Genomic DNA, 21,524 nt, shown 5'->3' on the forward strand with positions numbered 1-21,524 from the left:
TTTACGCTGATGGTAACGCATGGTTCAGCGGACGTGAAACTGGCGGAGTTTAAGGCAAAACTGCGCAACTTCAAGGCTTCGGAGGATGCAGAGCCAGTAGCCGAGGAGGCGGGAGAAAGGGTGCTAAAAGCCCGCGCGGCACCGAAGAAAAAGAACAGTGGATTTCCGAGCGACATGGCGTGTTGGCGATGCGGAGAAAGGGGACATCGAAAAGACGAATGCACAAGGAACGCTTGGTGCAATTCCTGCAAAAGCTCAAGTCACACGGACAAAGCGTGCAGAAAGAAAGAGCGTGCACAAGGCTCCAGGTGCGCTCGCGCTCAAGATGGCAGCGGCGGCGGTCGTGCAGCCAGTCGTGGAGGATGGATCGAAGCGCGGGGACCAGCGAGAAGCGATGCGACGTTCTGGGTAGAGGCGGAGGACACCTGCGAACCGGCGCAGGTGCACCAGATCGACAGAGGAGGGCTGATCGTGGACACGGGCGCCTCATCCCACATCCTGAACGACAGGAGTAGGTTCAAGACATTCGACAGCGCATTCAAACTGGAGAGGCACAGCATGGAGCTGGCCGACGGGAAGCGAACTTTCGGGTTGGCGCAATGCAGAGGAGACGCACAAGTGTGTCTCATTGACAGCGAAGGATGCCGACGTACAGTGACTCTTAAGAACGCCCTGTACATCCCTTCATTCCCTCAAGAGCTGTTCTCAGTAAAATGTGCCACTGCACATGGTGCCATGGTATTCTTCGAGGAAGGTAACAATGTTATTGTACAAAATGGGTTAAGGTTTAACATTGAAGTGTGTAACAGAATGTACTACTTACAAGTGGAACGTAATGACAATGATGTGTGCAATGTTAGCCATGATATCCAAACCTGGCACGAGATTATGGGTCATTGCAATTACGATGACATACTAAAACTACAGGATGTAACAACAGGCATGCACATTAAAGGTGCAAAGCGGAAGCCTGAGAAAGAGTGTCATGTGTGCATAGAAGGAAAGTTTACTCAGACGAGAAACAGAAATGCAACTGACAAGGTGAAAAAGCCACTTGAGATGGTAAATACCGATCTAGCGGGTCCAGTGACAAATGAGTCAATTGATGGTTACAAGTACATGCAGTCTTTTACAGATGTGTGCACAGGAGTAGTCTTCACTTACTTTCTCAAAGCAAAAAGCGATGCAGTACAAGCTACTGAAAAGTTTCTGGCTGATGTAGCGCCTTATGGCACTGTGAAGTGTATCAGGTCGGATAACGGGACCGAGTTTACTAACAGAGAATTTCTGACACTACTGAGAAAGAACAAAATCAGACACGAGACGTCCTGTCCTTACTCACCGCACCAGAACGGGATAGCTGAGAGGGAAGGGCGCACTCTCTTCGAGATGGCTAGGTGTAAACTCATTGACAGCAACTTGCCAAAGAGTCTATGGCATTATGCGGTTCAGGAAGCAGCCTACACTAGGAACAGATGCTTTAACAAGCACATTGGTACAACACCGTACACAGCACTGACAGGGAAGAAGTGTGATCTAGCCAAAATGCACAAATTCGGGTCAGAATGTTACGCATACTTGCAAGACAAGGGTAAACTGGATCCTAGGTGTGAGAAGGGGCTCTTTGTAGGGCATGACAAGGGCAGCCCAGCTTTCCTAGTTTACTATCCCAGTAAGGAAAAAGTGCAGAAGCACAGGTTAGTCAAGTTCATCACAAAGACCACAACTGAGAGCGAGACTCAGACACAGGGAGTAGGATTTAACCCCAGTGTAAATGACAAGACTGACGCATCACAACTCAGTGCTACTACTAGCACAGACGTAGCGACTGACCGTCCACAATCTCCTAGAGATGATGATGGCGAGGAGCACCACATGGTGACGCCACAGGCCCAAAGCAGTGGGAGATACCCCACGAGAGAGCGTAAGCCCCCGAGTTATCTTAACGACTATAATCAGGAAGACAGTGGTGAAGATGACAGCACGCTCACTACTGTAGACTATTGCTATCGAGCAGTGTGTGGAATGCCACTTACCTTTAAGGATGCGATGGCATCACCACAGTCCAGTAGATGGAAGAGGGCAATGGACGAAGAGATGCAGTCACTAGAGGAAAACCGGACATTTACCTTGACCAAATTGCCAGAGGGCAGAAAGACAGTGGGAGGTAGGTGGGTATACTCCATTAAGGAGGATAGTGATGGACAAGAACAGTACAAGGCCAGATTTGTGGCAAAAGGATATAGCCAGAGGGCGGGGATAGACTATGGTGAGACATTTTCTCCCACGGCCAATCTAACCAGTGTTCGCATAGTCATGCAGAAAGCAGCTCAGGAGAATTTGGTACTACACCAAATGGATGTAAAGACGGCGTATCTACACGCACCCATAGACAGAGACATCTATATGGATCAACCTGAGGGTTATGAAAAAGATGGAGAGAACTTAGTGTGTAAACTAGAGAAATCTCTCTATGGCCTGAAGCAGTCTGGACGAAATTGGAATGACATGCTACACCAATGTTTGATAAATGACGACTTTACACAGAACCCAGCGGACCATTGTGTCTACACGAAAGAGTCTAAGCAGGCAGGGAAAGTGATTATTGTGATTTGGGTGGATGATCTTATCATCGCAGCAAATAACATGACGAGTCTAAAGCAAGTGAAAGCAATGCTTTCAACAAGGTTTAAAATGAAGGACCTAGGCAGATTGAAAAATTTTCTAGGCATAGACTTCAGTCAACTTGATGAGTGTGTGACAATGTCACAAAAGAGGTATGTGGAGAAGATCCTCAACCGTTATGATATGCAGGAGTGCAGAACACGTGAGACACCATGTGAACAGAAGTTAGATTACTCTGAAGATGCACCAAAGATGACTGATGTGAGGAAGTACAGAGAAGCAGTAGGTAGCCTTATCTATTTAGCTACTTGTACTAGACCTGACTTATGTTTTGTAGTAGGCAAGCTATCACAACATTTTGCGAACCCCATGGATGAAAACTGGATGACAGTGAAACATGTATTGCGTTATTTAAGAGGTACTACAGACAAGCAGCTGACTTTTAGGAAAAGCAGCCATGGTTTAGGCCTACGGGCATACAGTGACGCAGATTGGGGGTCAGACACCAGCGACAGGCGGAGCACGTCTGGTTACTGTGTGAGCATGAGCGAAAACAGCTCACTGGTATCTTGGAGGAGTAAAAAGCAACCAACGGTAGCTTTATCCACATGTGAAGCCGAATACATGGCTTTAGCTCTAACAATACAGGAGGGTATCTATTTGGAGCAGTTACTAAAGGGTATTGACAACTGTGAATATGTTAAAACTGTTGTCTATGAGGATAACCAAGGAACGATTGCACTTGTTAAAAACCCGGTGTGCAGACAACGATGTAAACATGTGGATATCAAGTATCATTTCATCAGGTCAACCATTAAAGAAGGAAAAATGACACTTGTGTACTGTCCGACAGATGAGATGATTGCAGATGCTATGACCAAACCTGTTACAAAGGTTAAACTGATGAGATTTTCAGGAAAGATGTTTGGTGTAAGTGTCTGATCGTCAAGTGTATATATGTTAGTACATAGGGATGTACTGAAATGTTTGACATCTGTCATTTACTTTTGAAGTTGTTTATTTTGATTGTTAAAAGCTGTACAGAATATAGTCATTCATAAGTGGGAGTGTTGACATATGTAATGTGAATGTGTATGACTGACAGATGTATTCTGTACAAATGTTTTGGTTCCACTCCACAAGGGGGAGCTATCGATTTTTCAATAAGAGGTCAAGTGTATTGGTGACGTCACTCCCAATATAAAAGACGGTTCCCTCTTGTGATCACTCTCTTCTCTTCTCTTGAACTCTTGGCTCTGTGCCTGATCTAGAGGACATGCAAGAAAGAGCAATGTTTAGTTTGCCAATTTAATAAATATGCCTCAACGGCTGAAGATGGACACTCGACTCGCCTACTTTTCTAACTTGCACTATTGATTCCTGCTGTGTGTTGGTATACTCTGCCAACAGTAGGCAACGAGATCAACGAAAACAAGGACATTGTGGGAATATTTTAATAAGTCGAGGGAACGACATAGGATATCATTCCCACGCCTTGGATATAAACCGAGGGAACGCGTTTTAAGACGTTCCTTCACTTTTTAATAACCCGTGCGCACGCCTTTATAACTCGAGCGCACGTATTAATATCTCGTGCTCACGCCTTAATGAAAGCGAGGGAACGATTTAATATCTCGTGCACACGCCTTAATGAAAGCGAGGGAACGATTTGTAACTCGTCCCCTCACTTTTAACTACCCGAGCGCACGCCTTAACGCAAAGCGTGCGCACGGGTTATAACTCGTGCGCGCGCATTAATATCTCGTGCACACGCCTTATAAGTCGTTCCCACGCTTTGTTATTTTTTTATTCACCATGTCCCCTCTACGCCTCCGTAGAAATGAGCATCCTCAGACAGAGGCTGGGTTGTTTCTGCAGTTATTTCTGGCATAGCCCCTTCAGAAACAAACCCAGAGCACAAATATATATCATATTAGAGACACTCTTAACCAAATTCACACATTAACTAAACAGATAAACTTGCAGACTGAGATACATTTAGTTACAGTGGTGCTTGAAAGTTTGTGAACCCTTTAGAATTTTCTATATTTCTGCATAAATATGACCTAAAACATCATCAGATTTTCACACAAGTCCTAAAAGTAGATAAAGAGAACACAGTTAAACAAATGAGACAAAAATATTATACTTGGTCATTTATTTATTGAGGAAAATGATCCAATATTACATATCTGTGAGTGGCAAAAGTATGTGAACCTCTAGGATTAGCAGTTAATTTGAAGGTGAAATTAGAGTCAGGTGTTTTCAATCAATGGGATGACAATCAGGTGTGAGTGGGCACCCTGTTTTATTTCAAGAACAGGGATCTATCAAAGTCTGATCTTCACAACACATGTTTGTGGAAGTGTATCATGACACGAACAAAGGAGATTTCTGAGGACCTCAGAAAAAGCGTTGTTGATGCTCATCAGGCTGGAAAAGGTTACAAAACCATCTCTAAAGAGTTTGGACTCCACCAATCCACAGTCAGACAGATTGTGTACAAATGGAAGAAAGTCAAGACCATTATTACCCTCCCCAGGAGTGGTCAACCAACAAAGATCACTCCAAGAGTAAGGCGTGTAGTAGTCGGCGAGGTCACAAAGGACCCCAGGGTAACTTCTAAGCAACTGAAGGCCTCTCTCACATTGGCTAATGTTAATGTTCATGAGTCCACCATCAGGAGAACACTGAACAACAATGGTGTGCATGGCAGGGTTGCAAGGAGAAAGCCACTGCTCTCCAAAAAGAACATTGCTGCTTGTCGGCAGTTTGCTAAAGATCACATGGACAAGCCAGAAGGCTATTGGAAAAACATTTTGTGGACGGATGAGGCCAAAATAGAACTTTTTGGTTTAAACAAGAAGCGTTATGTTTGGAGAAAGGAAAACACTGTGTTCCAGCATAAGAACCTTATCCCATCTGTGAAACATGGTGGTGGTAGTATCATGGTTTGGGCCCGTTTTGCTGCATCTGGGCCAGGACGGCTTGCCATCATTGATGGAACAATGAATTCTGAATTATACCAGTGAATTCTCAAGGAAAATCTCAGGACATCTGTCCATGAACGGAATCTCAAGAGAAGGTGGGTCATGCAGCAAGACAATGACCCTAAGCACACAAGTCGTTCTACCAAAAAATGGTTAAAGAAGAATAAAGTTAATGTTTTGGAATGGCCAAGTCAAAGTCCTGACATTAATCCAATCGAAACGTTGTGGAAGGACCTGAAGCGAGCAGTTCGTGTGAGGAAACCCACCAACATCCCAGAGTTGAAGCTGTTCTGTATGGAGGAATGGGCTAAAATTCCTCTAAGCTGGTGTGCAGGACTGATCAACAGTTACCGGAAATATTTATTTGCAGTTATTGCTGCACAAGGACGTCACACCAGATACTGAAAGCAAAGGTTCGCATACTTTTGCCACTCACAGATATGTAATATTGAATCATTTTCCTCAATAAATAAATGACCAAGTGTAATATTTTTGTCTCATTTGTTTAACTGGGTTCTCTTTATCTATGTTTAGGACTTGTGTGAAAATCTGATGTTTTAGGTCATATTTATGCAGAAATATAGAAAATTCTAAAGGGTTCACAAACTTTCAAACACCACTGTATCATTCAATATTACGACGTAGATAGCTTGCCCTAGGCAATCGGCTACATGGCCAAATTGATGGGCTAGCCATGCTTATTAGCTTATTCGCTAAGTGTGATTTCCTCACACAGTGAATGTCATGCTTTGATCAAATTGTTTGATAGTACAAGTATCCAAGGCTCTCTACTTGGATGTCAAAATATCCTTCATGCTCCTGTGCTGCAGGTGGAACTGATTCTTTAAATGCAGTTTTCTCCGCTTTTCACTTTTGGGCACAGTCAGACATTATAGTTCTAGATATTTACATCGGAGATGCATGTAAAAGAGAAACATCAGGAAAGTCTGTAGTTTTTCAGAACTATATAATTATATCCACAGTACAGTGCAAAAGTCTTTAGCACATGTAAAGAAATGCTGTAGACCAAAAATAGCTTAAAATGTAACGAAATGAAATGTTTCAACATGAAAAAAACCCCACTATAAACAATCAGTAAGCCATAATAAATTAAACAAAGTCAATATTTGGTGTGAGACGACCCTTTGCTTTAAAAAAAAAAAAATAGTAGTCTCAGGTCCAATGAGTGCAGTTTTATGTGGAAATGAGCTGTAGGTTTTACTGAGCATCTTGCAGAACCAGCCACAGTTCTTCTGGACACTTTGTCACACTTGCATCTTAATTTTGCACCAAAACCCAGTAGCCTTCATTATGTTTTCTTTTTTAATCTGAAAAGTACCCTCTTATGTAATATTGCTCAGATACAAACTCTTTTTTTTCCTGTAACATTTAATTGTGTGCTGGAAAATGCACATTTGGGACTCTAAAATGTTTTTGTACTGACTCAATAATGTAGAAGTCATAAAATAGAAATCTAGACCATACATACATATGGGTCATTCTAGAATTCGGGGTACAATTCGCGTCTCTGAGATAAAGTCTTTTGTTATTTTCCACAAAAGAAATCTTTACTGAATTAGTTTTGAACAAAAATACAAATGACGACAAGCTTTCACCAATAGCAAAGTACATTTTAAACCCAATTTATCCAGAAAACATTAACTAAACGACTCCCACCCCTCCCCCCACATTACTGGCTGTCTTCAACTACAGATTGATCCATTCAACTTGAATAAACATGAAGTGATTTCAGTCTAACAATCTGGTTTTTGGAGCTTATTCTATTAACTGTTCTAAAATCAATTGCACAGATAGTCTATTTTCTGTATGTTGTGAAATTTCAATCATAAAAAATATATATTTTTATCCATCCCAATGGTTTTTGTCAAGTCTGTTATAAAACCACGTAAAATCCACAAAGACTTTTAATAATGCGCATGACACTTGCACCGAGTGATGAAGTTTCCCACCAGAGGAAGTGACATTCATTTGAACAAAATGTTGAGGCTACACCAACAGTAGATTAATTATTCATCAAATCTGTTCTCGTGATTTTTGAGTGAAGCTCTCGGTCATTTTTTAAAAAACAATAATATGATTAAAATCCATAAAATTCTGTTTTTAATCCATGCTGTGTGGTAGCTAGTTTGAGGTTAGCATGTGGTGTTAAGACACAAATAGTGGAAGAGGTCAACTCTTAATGGATTGCCCAGTTCAATGATAAGTCAAGTCAAGTCAAGTTTGTTTGTATAGCGCTTTTAACAATAGACATTGTCCCAAAGCAGCTTTACAGAATCTGAATTACCCAAGACATGAGCCAATTTTATCCCTAATCTATCCCCAGTGAGCAAGCCCGTGGCAACGGTAGCAAGGAAAAACTCCCCCGGATGACACGAGGAAGAAACCTTGAGAGGAACCAGACCCAAAAGGGAACCAATCCTCACCTGGACAACAGACAACATGACTATAACAGTTTTAACATGAAGTCAGTTTTGTTGATGTTATAACTCTTCATTAATGGAAACTTGAGTGCAAAACTGTTCATGACAACTGCAGTCCCAAAGTTAGCAAGCCAACTGTAGTCCTCAGCCACAAAAGCATTACTGTAAGTGTCCAGAGTGTCTTCCAAGTGTGACTTTCAACTGTCCATATGGGGCCGTCCTCCACAGGAGCGATGTGATGAGACTCCACAGACATAGGACATCAAGATGGATCAGGCAAATCCGAGGAGCAGAAGAGGTCAGCACCTCGATCCCAGGATTGACATGTAACTCAGAGGGACAGATTGGGGGGGGGAGAGAAGAGAGAGAAAACACATGTTGTTAGGTATGCCCAATGTCACCTGAATAAATAGGAACAGTATACATTTTGCGCGGAGTACAACCAGGGACTCCAGCAAAACTAACTATGACAGCATAACTAAAAGGGGAGAGCCAGAAGGTAACACAGGCATGAGGGAGCCCTGGGACATAAAGCAGCCAGCCACTACACTGTCAACAAACTTGAGTGAGCAAGTGTGTGGGGGACTGACAGCATCCATACTTCCCAGTTTACCAAAACACTATGTCTGAGGACCCTCCAGATCTACTCCTTTACCTCATAAACACCATGAACAAAATGCTTGACTAAACAGATATGTTTTCAGCCTAGACTTAAATGCTGAGACTGTGTCTGTTTCCCGAACATTACTTGGAAGGTTGTTCCATAACTGTGGGGCTTTGTAAGGAAAGGCTCCGCCCCCTGATGTAGCCTTCACTGTACGAGGTACCAGCAGATAGCCTGCACCTTTTGATCTAAGTAGGCGTGGCGGGTCATAGAGGACCAGAAGTTCGCTCAGGTACTGTGGTGCGAGACCATTCAGTGCTTTAAAGGTCAATAGTAGTATTTTATAAACAGTACGAAATTTTATTGGGAGCCAATGCAGTGTGGATAAGACAGGGGTGATGTGGTCATATTTTCTAGTTCTAGTAAGGACTCTTGCTACTGCATTTTGAACTAACTGGAGCTTGTTTATGCACTTATTGGAACACCCAGACAGTAAGGCATTACAATAATCCAACCTGGAGGTAACGAAAGCATGAACTAGTTTTTCTGCATCGTGTAGTGACATTAAATTTCTTATCTTAGCAATATTTCTGAGATGAAAGAAAGCTATCCGGGTAATGTTATCAATGTGAGTTTCGAATGAAGACTGGGGTCAATAATCACCCCGAGGTCTTTTACTGCTGCACGTGAAGAAACAGAAAGGCCATCCAGAGTTACTATGTAATCAGGAAACTTACTTCTAGCTGCATGTGCTCCTAGTACAAGTACTTATGTTTTGTCAGAGTTAAGCAGAAGGAAGTTTATAAGCATCCAGTGCCTAATGTCCTTTACACATTCCTCAGTTCTATTAAGCTGGTGTCTCTCATCAGGTTTTGCAGAAACATACAACTGTGTGTCATCAGCATAACAGTGGAAACTAATACAATGTTTATGAATAATATTACCCAGAGGTAACATATATAAAGAAAAAAGCAGTGGACCCAAGACAGAACCTTGTGGAACACCAAACTTTACCTCAATACGTCTAGAAATATCACCATTTATATCAACATACTGATAGCGATCAGTTAAATAAGACCTGAGCCAGGAGAGGGCCGTTCCCTTAACTCCCACAACATTTTCTAGTCTATCCAGAAGAATGGAATGATCAATGGTATCAAATGCTGCACTAAGGTCAAGCAACACAAGCAGCGAGACACAGCCCTGATCAGACGCCAACAGTAGGTCATTTACTACTTTAACCAGAGCTGTCTCTGTGCTATGATAAGGTCTAAATCCTGACTGATACATTTCATGGATGTTATTCCTATGTAAATATGAGCATAACTGCTGTGCCACAGCTTTTTCAAGGATCTTGGAGATAAAGGGGAGGTTTGATATTGGCCAATAATTGGACAGCTGACAGGGATCAAGGTCAGGTTTTTTAATCAGGGGTTTGATAACTGCTAGTTTAAAGGATTTGGGTACATAGCCAATCCTAAGAGAATAATTTATCATTTTTAGAAGTGGTTCAATTACTTCAGGTATTATCTGTTTGAATAGACGTGTAGGTAAGGGATCTAGTACACAAGTTGAGGCTTTTGATGTGGGGATTAAATGAAAGTAATTCAATTTCTCTAAGGGGAGTAAAACATTCTAATTGCTGATCTGATACAGTGATAAATGAGCTGACGACGACTAACAGTCAATACTTGAAATGTACCCGCAATTATAGCACAGTACAAAATGTCAAAAATGCTTTTTTGAAAATCTGTATAACAGATGATGTGAGGTCTTCGTGAACTTTGTTTCCTTTGGAATTAAATTGTGTACAAATGCACATTTCAGATTCTGCACCATTAAGTATATTGTGCTTGCTTAATAACTCATTTAGTCACCTCACAATCAAAATCATCAAAAGAAAATACTGTAATAATATGATGACGTATTAAGATGAAAGGCTACCTGACAATGATGATTCATAACCCACCCACATCTACTGCACTCGTCACGGGCACACCTATCACCAAATGACTGCAAATCACACCAGCTTTATGAATACCACACCTTATTTAATAGCCATTTGCAAAGTTCGTTACTACAACTCTGAATCAGCTTGTCAAAACTGGTTCTCCTGATTTTTTTTTTTTTGCCTGAGTATGACTTCGAAACTGAAGCTTGTTGTAACTTTGAAATGTTGGCTTTTTGTACAATCGTCAACACTCGAGATGAGAGAAACTGTTGAGGCTTGTACCAGGACTGGCACAGCTGTTTAAATTCACAATTGTTTAGTTAAATTAGCATTTCATAGTGGTCGATTTCAGTGTGTTTTCTTTGTGCTGCAGTGTAGGGCCAGGAAATATCTTTGTTATTGTCAAATACCTCCCTCTGGGTGGAAAAAGTTAATGAGACATATGAAACAATGCCAAAATGTAGGTGTGTCAATAGTCGTGTGTCTTTTAACACATAGAGTCACAAATCTGGTTAACCTTGTCAGTGTGAGCAGGGAAGCACTGTGAATAAGCAGTGCAGCTTGGTCGAAGAAAATTAAATGTCCTGGACTGACGAGGACCGAAACTGTTTCGTGTTGTGGTGAAGTAAGGACAGGTGCGAGGATGAGGTAAGCTGGTGTATCTACTACATGTTCCTATGTTGGACAGGGTATCAGCTTATCATTTTGTCTTTGAAAGCTTAACTGAACACTCTCAAAGCAAGTTTTTTTAATTTTCTTTTTAAGATGATAACAATATGAACAATAATTAGTTCAGTCATCTGGAGCACAAAGCTAACTAGCTCAATGATTTTGTATTTGTCACCAGACCAAAACTGTCATGCCATGATGACATATCCCATCTCTACTTCACTTGCAGCAACCAGAAATGGTGGTTCTTCACAGTCAGGCCAGTGGCCAATGCCCCATGTGCTTTTACTATTTTGATGGCTGCCATCACTTTAATACTTTACTTCACCTTTGGGACTCAGCAATGTGAGACAAGAGTGTTTATGAAAGGAAAACATCCAGTTCCAGTACCATACAAGGTGGCTTATCCGTATAAATACAACTTCATCCTGGACCAGTCAGAAAAGTGCCAAAACAACCCTTTTTTGGTGATCATAATTCCAGCAGCCCCTAACGACGTGATGGAACGGAACGCCATCAGGAATTCATGGGGAAACGAGAAGCTGCTCCAAGAGAAACATGTTGTGATTCTGTTCCTACTGGGCTTACCAAGTGGGGAAAATGCAAAAATGCAGCAGGCCCGGATATACCAGGAGGACCTGAGGCACCACGATCTGCTTCAGGGAGACTTCATAGACTCCTCAAAGAACATGACTATTAAAACCATGGTGATGCTAGAATGGCTGAGAGATCGCTGTCCCCAGGCATATTATGCTGCCAAAGTGGACACTGACATTCTGCTTAACATCCGAGGACTGATAGATATGTTGCTTAGCCCCAGTATCCCTCAGAAGAACTACCTCACTGGCCAGGTGATGCTCGGCAATTCTATAATAAGAAACCCATCAAGCATGTTTTACATCCCCCCTGAGGTGTATTCCAAGTCAGAACTTCCACCATACCCTTTGGGAAAGTGCTACATAATGTCTATGGACATGCCAGCAAAGATTCTAAAGGCATCAAGGGTAATTCAGCCAGTTTTAAAAGATGATATATATATTGGCTTATGCCTTGAACAGCTCCGTATTACTCCCAAGGACCCTCCAGACCCTGCACGGTTTATGTTCATCCCACCTAAGCTGTACAACCGGTGCTACTACTCCAATCTCATTGCTGTGATTATATACACACCTCCTCAACTTGTCTCCTTATGGACAGATATTCACAAACCGGGCCCAGCCTGTTCATCCCTTAGTGGTTAAATGAATTTAAAACATGCTTAACAGGTTGAAAGACAAAAATAAGACATATTGCAAAGAAAAGGAAAAAAAAACCCCCACAAACTTAGTGGCATAGTAACTACAGACATTCCAATGCCAGTGTTGCTTACTGAGAGTACGATTTACTTTAGTGTTTGTACAGTTCATTGGTCCACCTCATGTTCTGAAATGTTATATATCTCTACTCTCAGTCTCCTCTTATGCCAATAATACAGTTAGACAGGTCAGGCCAGAAAAAAAAAAACAACAATTAGCCCAAAACACGCAATGAAGAGAATAAAGTACAGCAATTCAATGTTTTTTCTTTATTTTTATTCATTAAAAGTCACTTCATGTCTTAAAATAATGATGACCGGACTTTTCCCTTTACTTAGTTGAGCGGTTCTTGACATAATATGCATTGCTACAGTTGTGGAATAGAGCTATTTAATAGGGTATTTTTTATTAATTTACTATTTACTATTTACTGTTTGATCTCAAACGCATTAAGGCGGCAAGAAACTGGTCCACTAATTACCTTTTGCTGAGACACACCTGTTAATTGAAAAGCATTCCAGGTGACTACCTCATGAAGCTGGTTAAGGTAATGCCAATATTGTGCAAAGTGTCATCAAGGTCAATGCCGGCTACTTTGAAGAATCTAAACTATGAAACATTTTGTTTAACTTGTTTTATTTACCACATAATTCCATATATGATCCATATGTTATTTCATAGTTTTGATGTCTTCAGTATTGTTCTACAATGTAGAAAATAGTCCAAATACAGAAAAACCTATGAATGTATAAAAGTGTACAAACTTTTGACTGGTACTGTACATTCTGATGATGTTAACCATATTATCATTAGATACCCATTTACTTTTGTGTCTTTTCTACCACTGATGGTGTGTGTTTATGCTTTGCAATTCTGTTGGATATAGCAAAATATATATGCCTAGTTGAAATCTTTGGCCTGGGGGTTGGATGGTAAATAGATCATGGTATTCCATGAATAGGGAATGTCAAAAAGTCATACTGCTACCATTCTTTTACATCCATGGAGATCTCATCTCATCTCATTATCTCTAGCCACTTTATCCTTCTACAGGGTCGCAGACAAGCTGGAGCCTATCCCAGCTGACTACAGGCGAAAGGCGGGGTACACCCTGGACAAGTCGCCAGGTCATCACAGGGCTGACACATAGACACAGACAACCATTCACACCTATGGTCAATTTAGAGTCACCAGTTAACCTAACCTGCATGTCTTTGGACTGTGGGGGAAACCGGAGCACCCGGAGGAAACCCACGCGGACAACATGCAAACTCCACACAGAAAGGCCCTTGCCGGCCACGGGGCTCGAACCCGGACCTTCTTGCTGTGAGGTGACAGCGCTAACCACTACACCACCGTGCCGCCCCATCCATGGAGATGATGATTAAAAAAAAATCACTGTATAGATATATGGACCATGAGTTGGCTGGGTAGTTAGTGTGTATGTCTCTTGATTTGGTCATACCAAAGACCATCATAAAAATGGTACCTACTACCATCTGGCAAGGCATGCTGCAATAAAGTTGCGAGTAGGGAGCCAAACTCTCGCTGTTACCAGAGTACCAGCCCCCCACTGTAACCCTAGTAATGTAATAGGCGAGAGGCTGAGGGCTATAGAAACGGAGATTGGCGCCACTTGATGTGCCTAAGAGCCTGGTTAGTACTTGGATGGGATATTGCCTGGGAAGACCAGGTGCTGGCACATGAACATTTGATAGACATACAGTTTTCAACATCAACCTTTTAAATTTATTTCGCTTACAAACAGGATCACTTTTTTATCCATATAAAAGGTATGATGAGGGTCACTGGCTCCTAGGGTAATCTGATGCTACCAGTACAAGTATCCCTGAACCCATCAAAGCTAATTTTTCTGCCTGAAGTCAATCAACTGACACAACCCCACTAACATGACAGTGACTGTCCCGACACAACTGTACTTGGCCAAGCTCACTGGATTGGTGCAACTGCCTGAACAACTGAATTCAATGGAGCAACCACTTGTGTCCAAGCACTCTCAATTTGTGCCCTGGTTAATTGTTTTTACCCAGCCAACTGGCCAAACTGACTCGACCAAGACAACCGACCCTGGCCAAACTGACTCAACCAACACAACTATCTCTATATGAAATGTTTGTAGGATACTGGAATGACAAAATGTCTCAGTTAAAACAAGCTGACAAAATTTTAAGAAAATTAAGTAGTAAAATGAATCAAACTGTAAATAACTGTCTTTATATATAACATAGAAGTAAATGAATGGTGCTAGCCCATTTGGTTTATACATGAAGCTCCTTTGTGTATGCTGGAGATGGCTGACGTTTTTTTCGAATATAGGTAGCACAGGTGTCTCTTACTGAAGTGTACATCTGTGTATATTCCCTTTCATCTGTTGGTCTGACTTCCTGTTTTATTCTCTCACCATAAACAAGAGCATTAAAAGACTTCTCCAATATCAGGTTAGCAAAAATTAGTAGTGTCTGCTAATGTCATGCAAAAAGCAGCTTAGCCGCTAACGAGCGGCCTCAATTTCACTGAAGAAGGTAGTGACAACTAAATAAAAACAAACAAATGCACACAAATAATGAAACTTTTCTGCTTACAATTTATTTACAATATTTACCAATTACTAGTGCATCCCAAACAATGCGAATATTGTGAAAAAGTTCTTTTTTTGGTAATTTAATTCAAGCCTTTTTTTTGTTTTAGTTTTGATGATTATGGCTTATAGCTGATGAAAATCAGAAATCCAGTATCTCAAATTAATAGAATATTTCCTCAGATCGATCAAAAAAGGATTTACAATACAGAAATGAACAAATTCTGTAAAGTATGTTCATTTATACACTCAGTACTTGGTTGGGGCTCCTTTACCACAAATTACTACATCAATACAGCGTGGCATGGAGGCGATCAACCTGTGGCACTGCTGAGGTGTTATTGAAGCCCAGGTTGCTTTGATAGCGGTCTTCAGCTCGTCTGTACTTTTGGGTCAGGGGTTTCTCATCTTCCTCTTGACAATACCCCATAGATTCTCTCTGAGGTTCAGGTCAGGCGAGTTGGCTGGCTAATCAAGCACAGTAATATCATGGTTGACGAACCATTTGGTAGTAGTTTTGGCACTGTGGGCAGGTGTCAAGTCCTGCTGGAAAAGGAAATCAACATCTCCATAAAGCTTGTCAGCAGATGGAAGCATGAAGTGCTCTAAAATCTCCTGGTAGACACTGTGTTGACTGTGGACTTGATAAAACACAGTGGACCAACACCAGCAGATGACATGGCACCCCAAATCATCACAGACTGCAGAAACTTCACACTGGGCTTCAAACACCTTGAATTCTGTGTCTCTCCACTCTTCCTCCAGACTCTAGGACCTTGATTTCCAAATGAAATGCAAAATTTATTTTCATCTGAAAAGAGGACTTTGGACCACTGAGCAACAGTCCATTTCTTTCTCTCCTTAGCCCAGGTAAGATGCTTCTGACTTCTCCAGTTCAGGAGTGGCTTGATATTAGGGATGTGACAGTTGTAGCCCCTTTCCTGAAGATGTCTGTGCGTGGTGGCTCTTGATGCACTGACACCAGCCTCAGTCCACTCATTGTGAAGCTTTCTCAAGTTCTTGAAGGGACTTTTCTTGACAATCCTCTCAAGGTTGTGGTCATTCCTGTTGCTTGTGCACCTTTTCCAGCCAGCCTTTTCAGCAATGACCTTCTGTCCTTGTGGTTGCATATACTCAACTAGACTGCGAGATACATGGCATTTATACTGTTTTACTCAAACTCAAAATTAAATATTCTAATATTTTGAGGTTTTTTAAATTTAATTTTGCTGTTGGCCACAATTATCAAAATTAAAATAGATAAAATGCTTGAAACGTTTTAATTTACAAGTAATGAGTCTGGAATATGTTAAATTTTCACTTTGTTAAATCACTGATGGAAAATATTGAACCCTTTCACCATATTTTAATTGTTTGAGATGCACTAGTACAATGATAAAATAAAAAGCTATACTCATTGTGTAAAATGATTATAGATTGGGTTACTGACCAACTGTACACTGTCAGAAATAGGGGTACAGTAGGAATCCATTTTTGTCCCCCCCAGGTACAATCTACACTAATGTACTCCTTATGGATCATTATTAGACCTCAAGGTAACTATATGTACCATTTCAGGGCCAAAAAGGTACTTATATGTTCCCAAGCAGTACATAAAAGGGTACAAAATAAGTACCTTAGAGGGTACTGCCCCAGCGACAAGCCAGTGTACCCCTAAAGGTACAATAATGTATTTTATTTTCTGAGAGTGTACTCTGTATGACTGGTGCTGATCCTGGGATAGATTCTTGATTCCCCATAACCCTGACAAGAATAAAACATTTACTATAGATGAATGAATAATTTGGTGTTCTTTTTTGGCCTTCAAAGCAACTTAGGAACATCCACTAGAGGTCAGCATAAACCTATTTGTTTCTCTTATAATGCTGAAGGTTCAGCGTATAATGAGCACGGTTCAAGGCGCATTATACTTCCGCCACAACTTGTAAGACTTAACAATAAGCAGAGGAAGTGTTTCCTGGTTCACAAAACACAAAGAACCAGTTTCTTTCGAAGAAATGTTTTGTACACATGCATGCTCCAAGCTGAAGGGGTCATCAAAGGACTGAGAGTCAGCAACATATCATATCAATAGAAGATGCCAAAACTGTGGTGACGGTTGCGTGGCTCGGTCACATTTCAGCACAGAAGGCTCACACTAGATTGGTCAGCAAAGCTGAGCTCTGTTGGCACCCATGAAGCAAAGGGAGTGATCAAATCAAGTATAGATGCAGATACAGAATAACAAAAACACAGGCGTTAAGTAACACAGTAAAGCAGTAGATCTGGTAGAACAGGACGTATAATGGAGAGCCTTTATCCCAAATGTAGTGGAGTGTATCTGTTGTTTGAAGTTTGCCTCTTTCATTTATTACCAGATATAAACAGATATGTTTTCAGCCTAGACTTAAATGCTGAGACTGTGTCTGATTCCCAAACATTACTTGGAAGGCTGTTCCATAACTGTGGGGCTTTGTAAGGAAAGGCTCTGCCCCCTGATGTAGCCTTCAGTGTATGAGGTACCAGCAGATAGCCTGCATCTTTTGATCTAAGTAGGCGTGGCAGGTCATAGAGGACCAGAAGTTCACTCAGGTACTGTGGTGCGAGACCATTCAGTGCTTTAAAGGTCAATAGTAGTATTTTATAAACAGTACGAAATTTTATTGGGAGCCAATGCAGTGTGGATAAGACAGGGGTGATGTGGTCATATTTTCTAGTTCTAGTAAGGACTCTTGCTGCTGCATTTTGAACTAACTGGAGCTTGTTTATGCACTTATTGGAACACCCAGACAGTAAGGCATTACAATAATCCAACCTGGAGGTAACGAAAGCATGAACTAGTTTTTCTGCATCGTGTAGTGACATTAAATTTCTTATCTTAGTAATATTTCTGAGATGAAAGAAAGCTATCCGGGTAATGTTATCAATGTGAGTTTCGAATGAAAGACTGGGGTCAATAATCACCCCGAGGTCTTTTACTGCTGCACGTGAAGAAACAGAAAGGCCATCCAGAGTTACTATGTAATCAGGAAACTTACTTCTAGCTGCATGTGGTCCTAGTACAAGTACTTATGTTTTGTCAGAGTTAAGCAGAAGGAAGTTTATAAGCATCCAGTGCCTAATGTCCTTTACACATTCCTCAGTTCTATTAAGCTGGTGTCTCTCATCAGGTTTTGCAGAAACATACAACTGTGTGTCATCAGCATAACAGTGGAAACTAATATAATGTTTACGAATAATATCACCCAGAGGTAACATATATAAAGAAAAAAGCAGTGGACCCAAGACAGAACCTTGTGGAACACCAAACTTTACCTCAGTACATCTAGAAATATCACCATTTATATCAACATACTGATAGCGATCAGTTAAATAAGATCTGAGCCAAGAGAGGGCCGTTCCCTTAACTCCCACAACATTTTCTAGTCTATCCAGAAGAATGGAATGATCAATGGTATCAAATGCTGCACTAAGGTCAAGCAACACAAGCAGCGAGACGCAGCCCTGATCAGACGCCAACAGTAGGTCATTTACTACTTTAACCAGAGCTGTCTCTGTGCTATGATAAGGTCTAAATCCTGACTGATACATTTCATGGATGTTATTCCTATGTAAATATGAGCATAACTGCTGTGCCACAGCTTTTTCAAGGATCTTGGAGATAAAGGGGAGGTTTGATATTGGCCGATAATTGGACAGCTGACAGGGATCAAGGTCAGGTTTTTTAATCAGGGGTTTGATAACTGCTAGTTTAAAGGATTTGGGTACATAGCCAATCCTAAGAGAATAATTTATCATTTTTAGAAGTGGTTCAATTACAATCTACTGCTTTACTGTGTTACTTAACAAAAAAAGCATTGTTATCCCGGGAATTGTTCACGTGATTCTGCTACAACCATCTTCTGAAAGTTTTGTTCAGTGGACACCATGAGGATGAGCTCCGAGCAGCACAGAGACCAGAGGAAGTCATATCCTGTTTTAATGTTACAACAAATTCACAACTTGTTTGACACAAGAAATGACAACTTGCCTGCTATGAGAGAATGTTGCCCAGATAATTCGCATGGACATGGTAAGGTTTTACAGGAGCTGAGCTGTATTGCACCTGTTTAAATGATCCCCTGGTGAGCAGCTCCACTTGTTCACAGGCAATAACAGACACTGGTCAGTAATAATAACAGCGACACTAACGTGTGTTTAAAGCAGCATGTGAATACCAGTAAGAGTGAAGATTTTTTTTTTAACTTTGTCAGCAGTTATGAAAGACCCGTTTGTGAAAGATTAAGTTTTTATTGTTCATAATATAGAAACTGCGTGACTCCAGGGGAAGATATAGGGAAGAGGAAAGTCCAACTATTACAGATTACAGGACCCAACATCCTTTGACGTTGAGGAGTTTTGGGGAAGAATGTCCTCAAAAAAGAACAAAGTAAGAAATTTTTTGCACACAACATGACTTGCTCATTATTAAGATAAAAGGAAAACACTTAAGTAATAAAGGTCCTTGGTTCCTTTTTCAAAGGTGACTGGCTTGAACCAATTTGGGAGGTTATCAAAGACAACAACCTTGGTTTTGGTGCTTCCTCATTCAAATGCTGATGCTGAGAGGGTATTTTCAATGGTCAGTCTGAACAAAACCTCAACCCGAAACAGCTTGTCTCTGGACGGGACATTGGCCTCTATCATGACCCTGAAAATGGCTGGACTTGAGCCGAACTGTTTTAAGTGGGAGCCAACAACACAAATGATGAAGCACTCCAAAAAGGCAACAAACACTTACAATAAACCAGTCATAATCTCTCTCTCTCTGCTCTCACACACCCATACACTTATTCAATACACGGAAATTGAATAAAGACTTTGTATTTGGTTGAATTGTCAGTGCCATGTGTTATCCTTTCTTCTGCAAGTCTGAGCAGTTATTAATAACAACAACACTAATAATAATAATATTATTAATGAAAGACCCCCATTCCTGCGACCCGTCCAACTGGCCCCCCCCCCCAACGGGGGGGGGGGGGGGGATGTCACTCTTGCCTGCATTCAAAACTTGAGAGCCCAGTTAAATGTCCTGCAGGGTAGCTATTCTCTACTTCTTTTGTTCTAGCTCAAAGGAGAAGGGAAAAAAAACCCTGGAAATGCTGTACAATCCACACATATTTGTACTTCAGTGGTTCCACAAAATATTTGATGTTGTCCCATGAAAAGAGTTATTAAAACATTAATATTATAAACAACCATGACTAGAGCAGACTAAACAGCTGCCACATCTGTAGGCTCTTAAAGTTTTGATCAATGAAATGACTGTAACTATTAAATATGTTACAGCTGCAAATGGTTGCTGTTTCAACACCATGCTTCAAAAGAAAATCAAAACACGCATGCAATATTGAGCTTATTTTTCTGTTGGGTTGGGCAATCTGTAAGATCTGTAATAGATGTTAAAATATTTTTTTAAAAAATTGAGGGATTAATTGCCATGTCATTGTTTACAGATTTTTTTTTAAACCAAAATCCAGCAACCAGGCATGGAGGGGATTAGTCAGAGAAACAACCAGTGTGAACTCAGCATGATGCTACCCAAGGTTGGGCCGATGCCATGGTCCATCACGATGTTGAGCTCAACAAGTCTTGATTTAATAACACAATTTAAACAGTCAAAATTTTACTCCCACCCATCATCCATGACAATGTTTTATTGTCAACATCGTCATATGCCAATTGGATAGACATCGCCAAATCCTAATGCTACCACCATCATGCTTCACTGTGGGGATGGGTGTTCAGTGTGAAAAGCAGTGCGGTGGTTCTGCACAAAACCAAAATATAAAACACATTTAAATCAATTTCAATTTCTGCTTTGACACTAAAAATGTTTAGACATTCAAGGAGGATGAATACTGTCAAAGCACTGCAGATTTTTGTTTAAATTGTATCTTGTGTGTCATAAGATGACCAGATCAGATCTATTGGATTTGCTTAAATTTAATAAATAAATAGATAAATAAATCTCTTTCTGGGCGGCACAGTGGTGTAGTGGTTAGCGCTGTCGCCTCACAGCAAGAAGGTCCTGGGTTCGAGCCCCGGGGCCGGCGAGGGCCTTTCTGTGCGGAGTTTGCATGTTCTCCCCGTGTCCGCGTGGGTTTCCTCCGGGTGCTCCGGTTTCCCCCACAGTCCAAAGACATGCAGGTTAGGTTAACTGGTGACTCTAAATTGACCGTAGATGTGAATGGTTGTCTGTGTCTATGTGTCAGCCCTGTGATGACCTGGCGACTTGTCCAGGGTGTACCCCGCCTTTCGCCCGTAGTCAGCTGGGATAGGCTCCAGCTTGCCTGCGACCCTGTAGAAGG

The 21,524-nt window shown here is 41.2% G+C and overlaps 1 protein-coding gene across 2 annotated transcripts; it reads left to right on the forward strand.

The window, feature by feature from the left end:
• Positions 1-11,075: 11,075 nt before the first annotated feature.
• LOC132874897 (beta-1,3-galactosyltransferase 2-like) lies at positions 11,076-16,977 on the forward strand. Of its 2 annotated transcripts, none has more exons than XM_060911382.1 (2): positions 11,076-11,259; positions 11,459-16,977. In XM_060911382.1, the coding sequence occupies exons 1-2, from the start codon at positions 11,255-11,257 to the stop codon at positions 12,519-12,521; spliced, it is 1,068 nt and encodes a 355-aa protein (XP_060767365.1). In that variant the 5' UTR covers positions 11,076-11,254; the 3' UTR covers positions 12,522-16,977. The 2 variants fall into 2 exon arrangements, with proteins under 2 accessions (XP_060767365.1, XP_060767366.1); XM_060911383.1 differs by having other exon boundaries at positions 11,078-11,259; positions 11,510-16,977.
• The last annotated feature ends 4,547 nt before the right edge of the window (positions 16,978-21,524 follow it).

Source organism: Neoarius graeffei, chromosome 27, assembly GCF_027579695.1.
Source record: "Neoarius graeffei isolate fNeoGra1 chromosome 27, fNeoGra1.pri, whole genome shotgun sequence".
NCBI classification, from domain to species: Eukaryota; Metazoa; Chordata; class Actinopteri; order Siluriformes; family Ariidae; genus Neoarius; species Neoarius graeffei.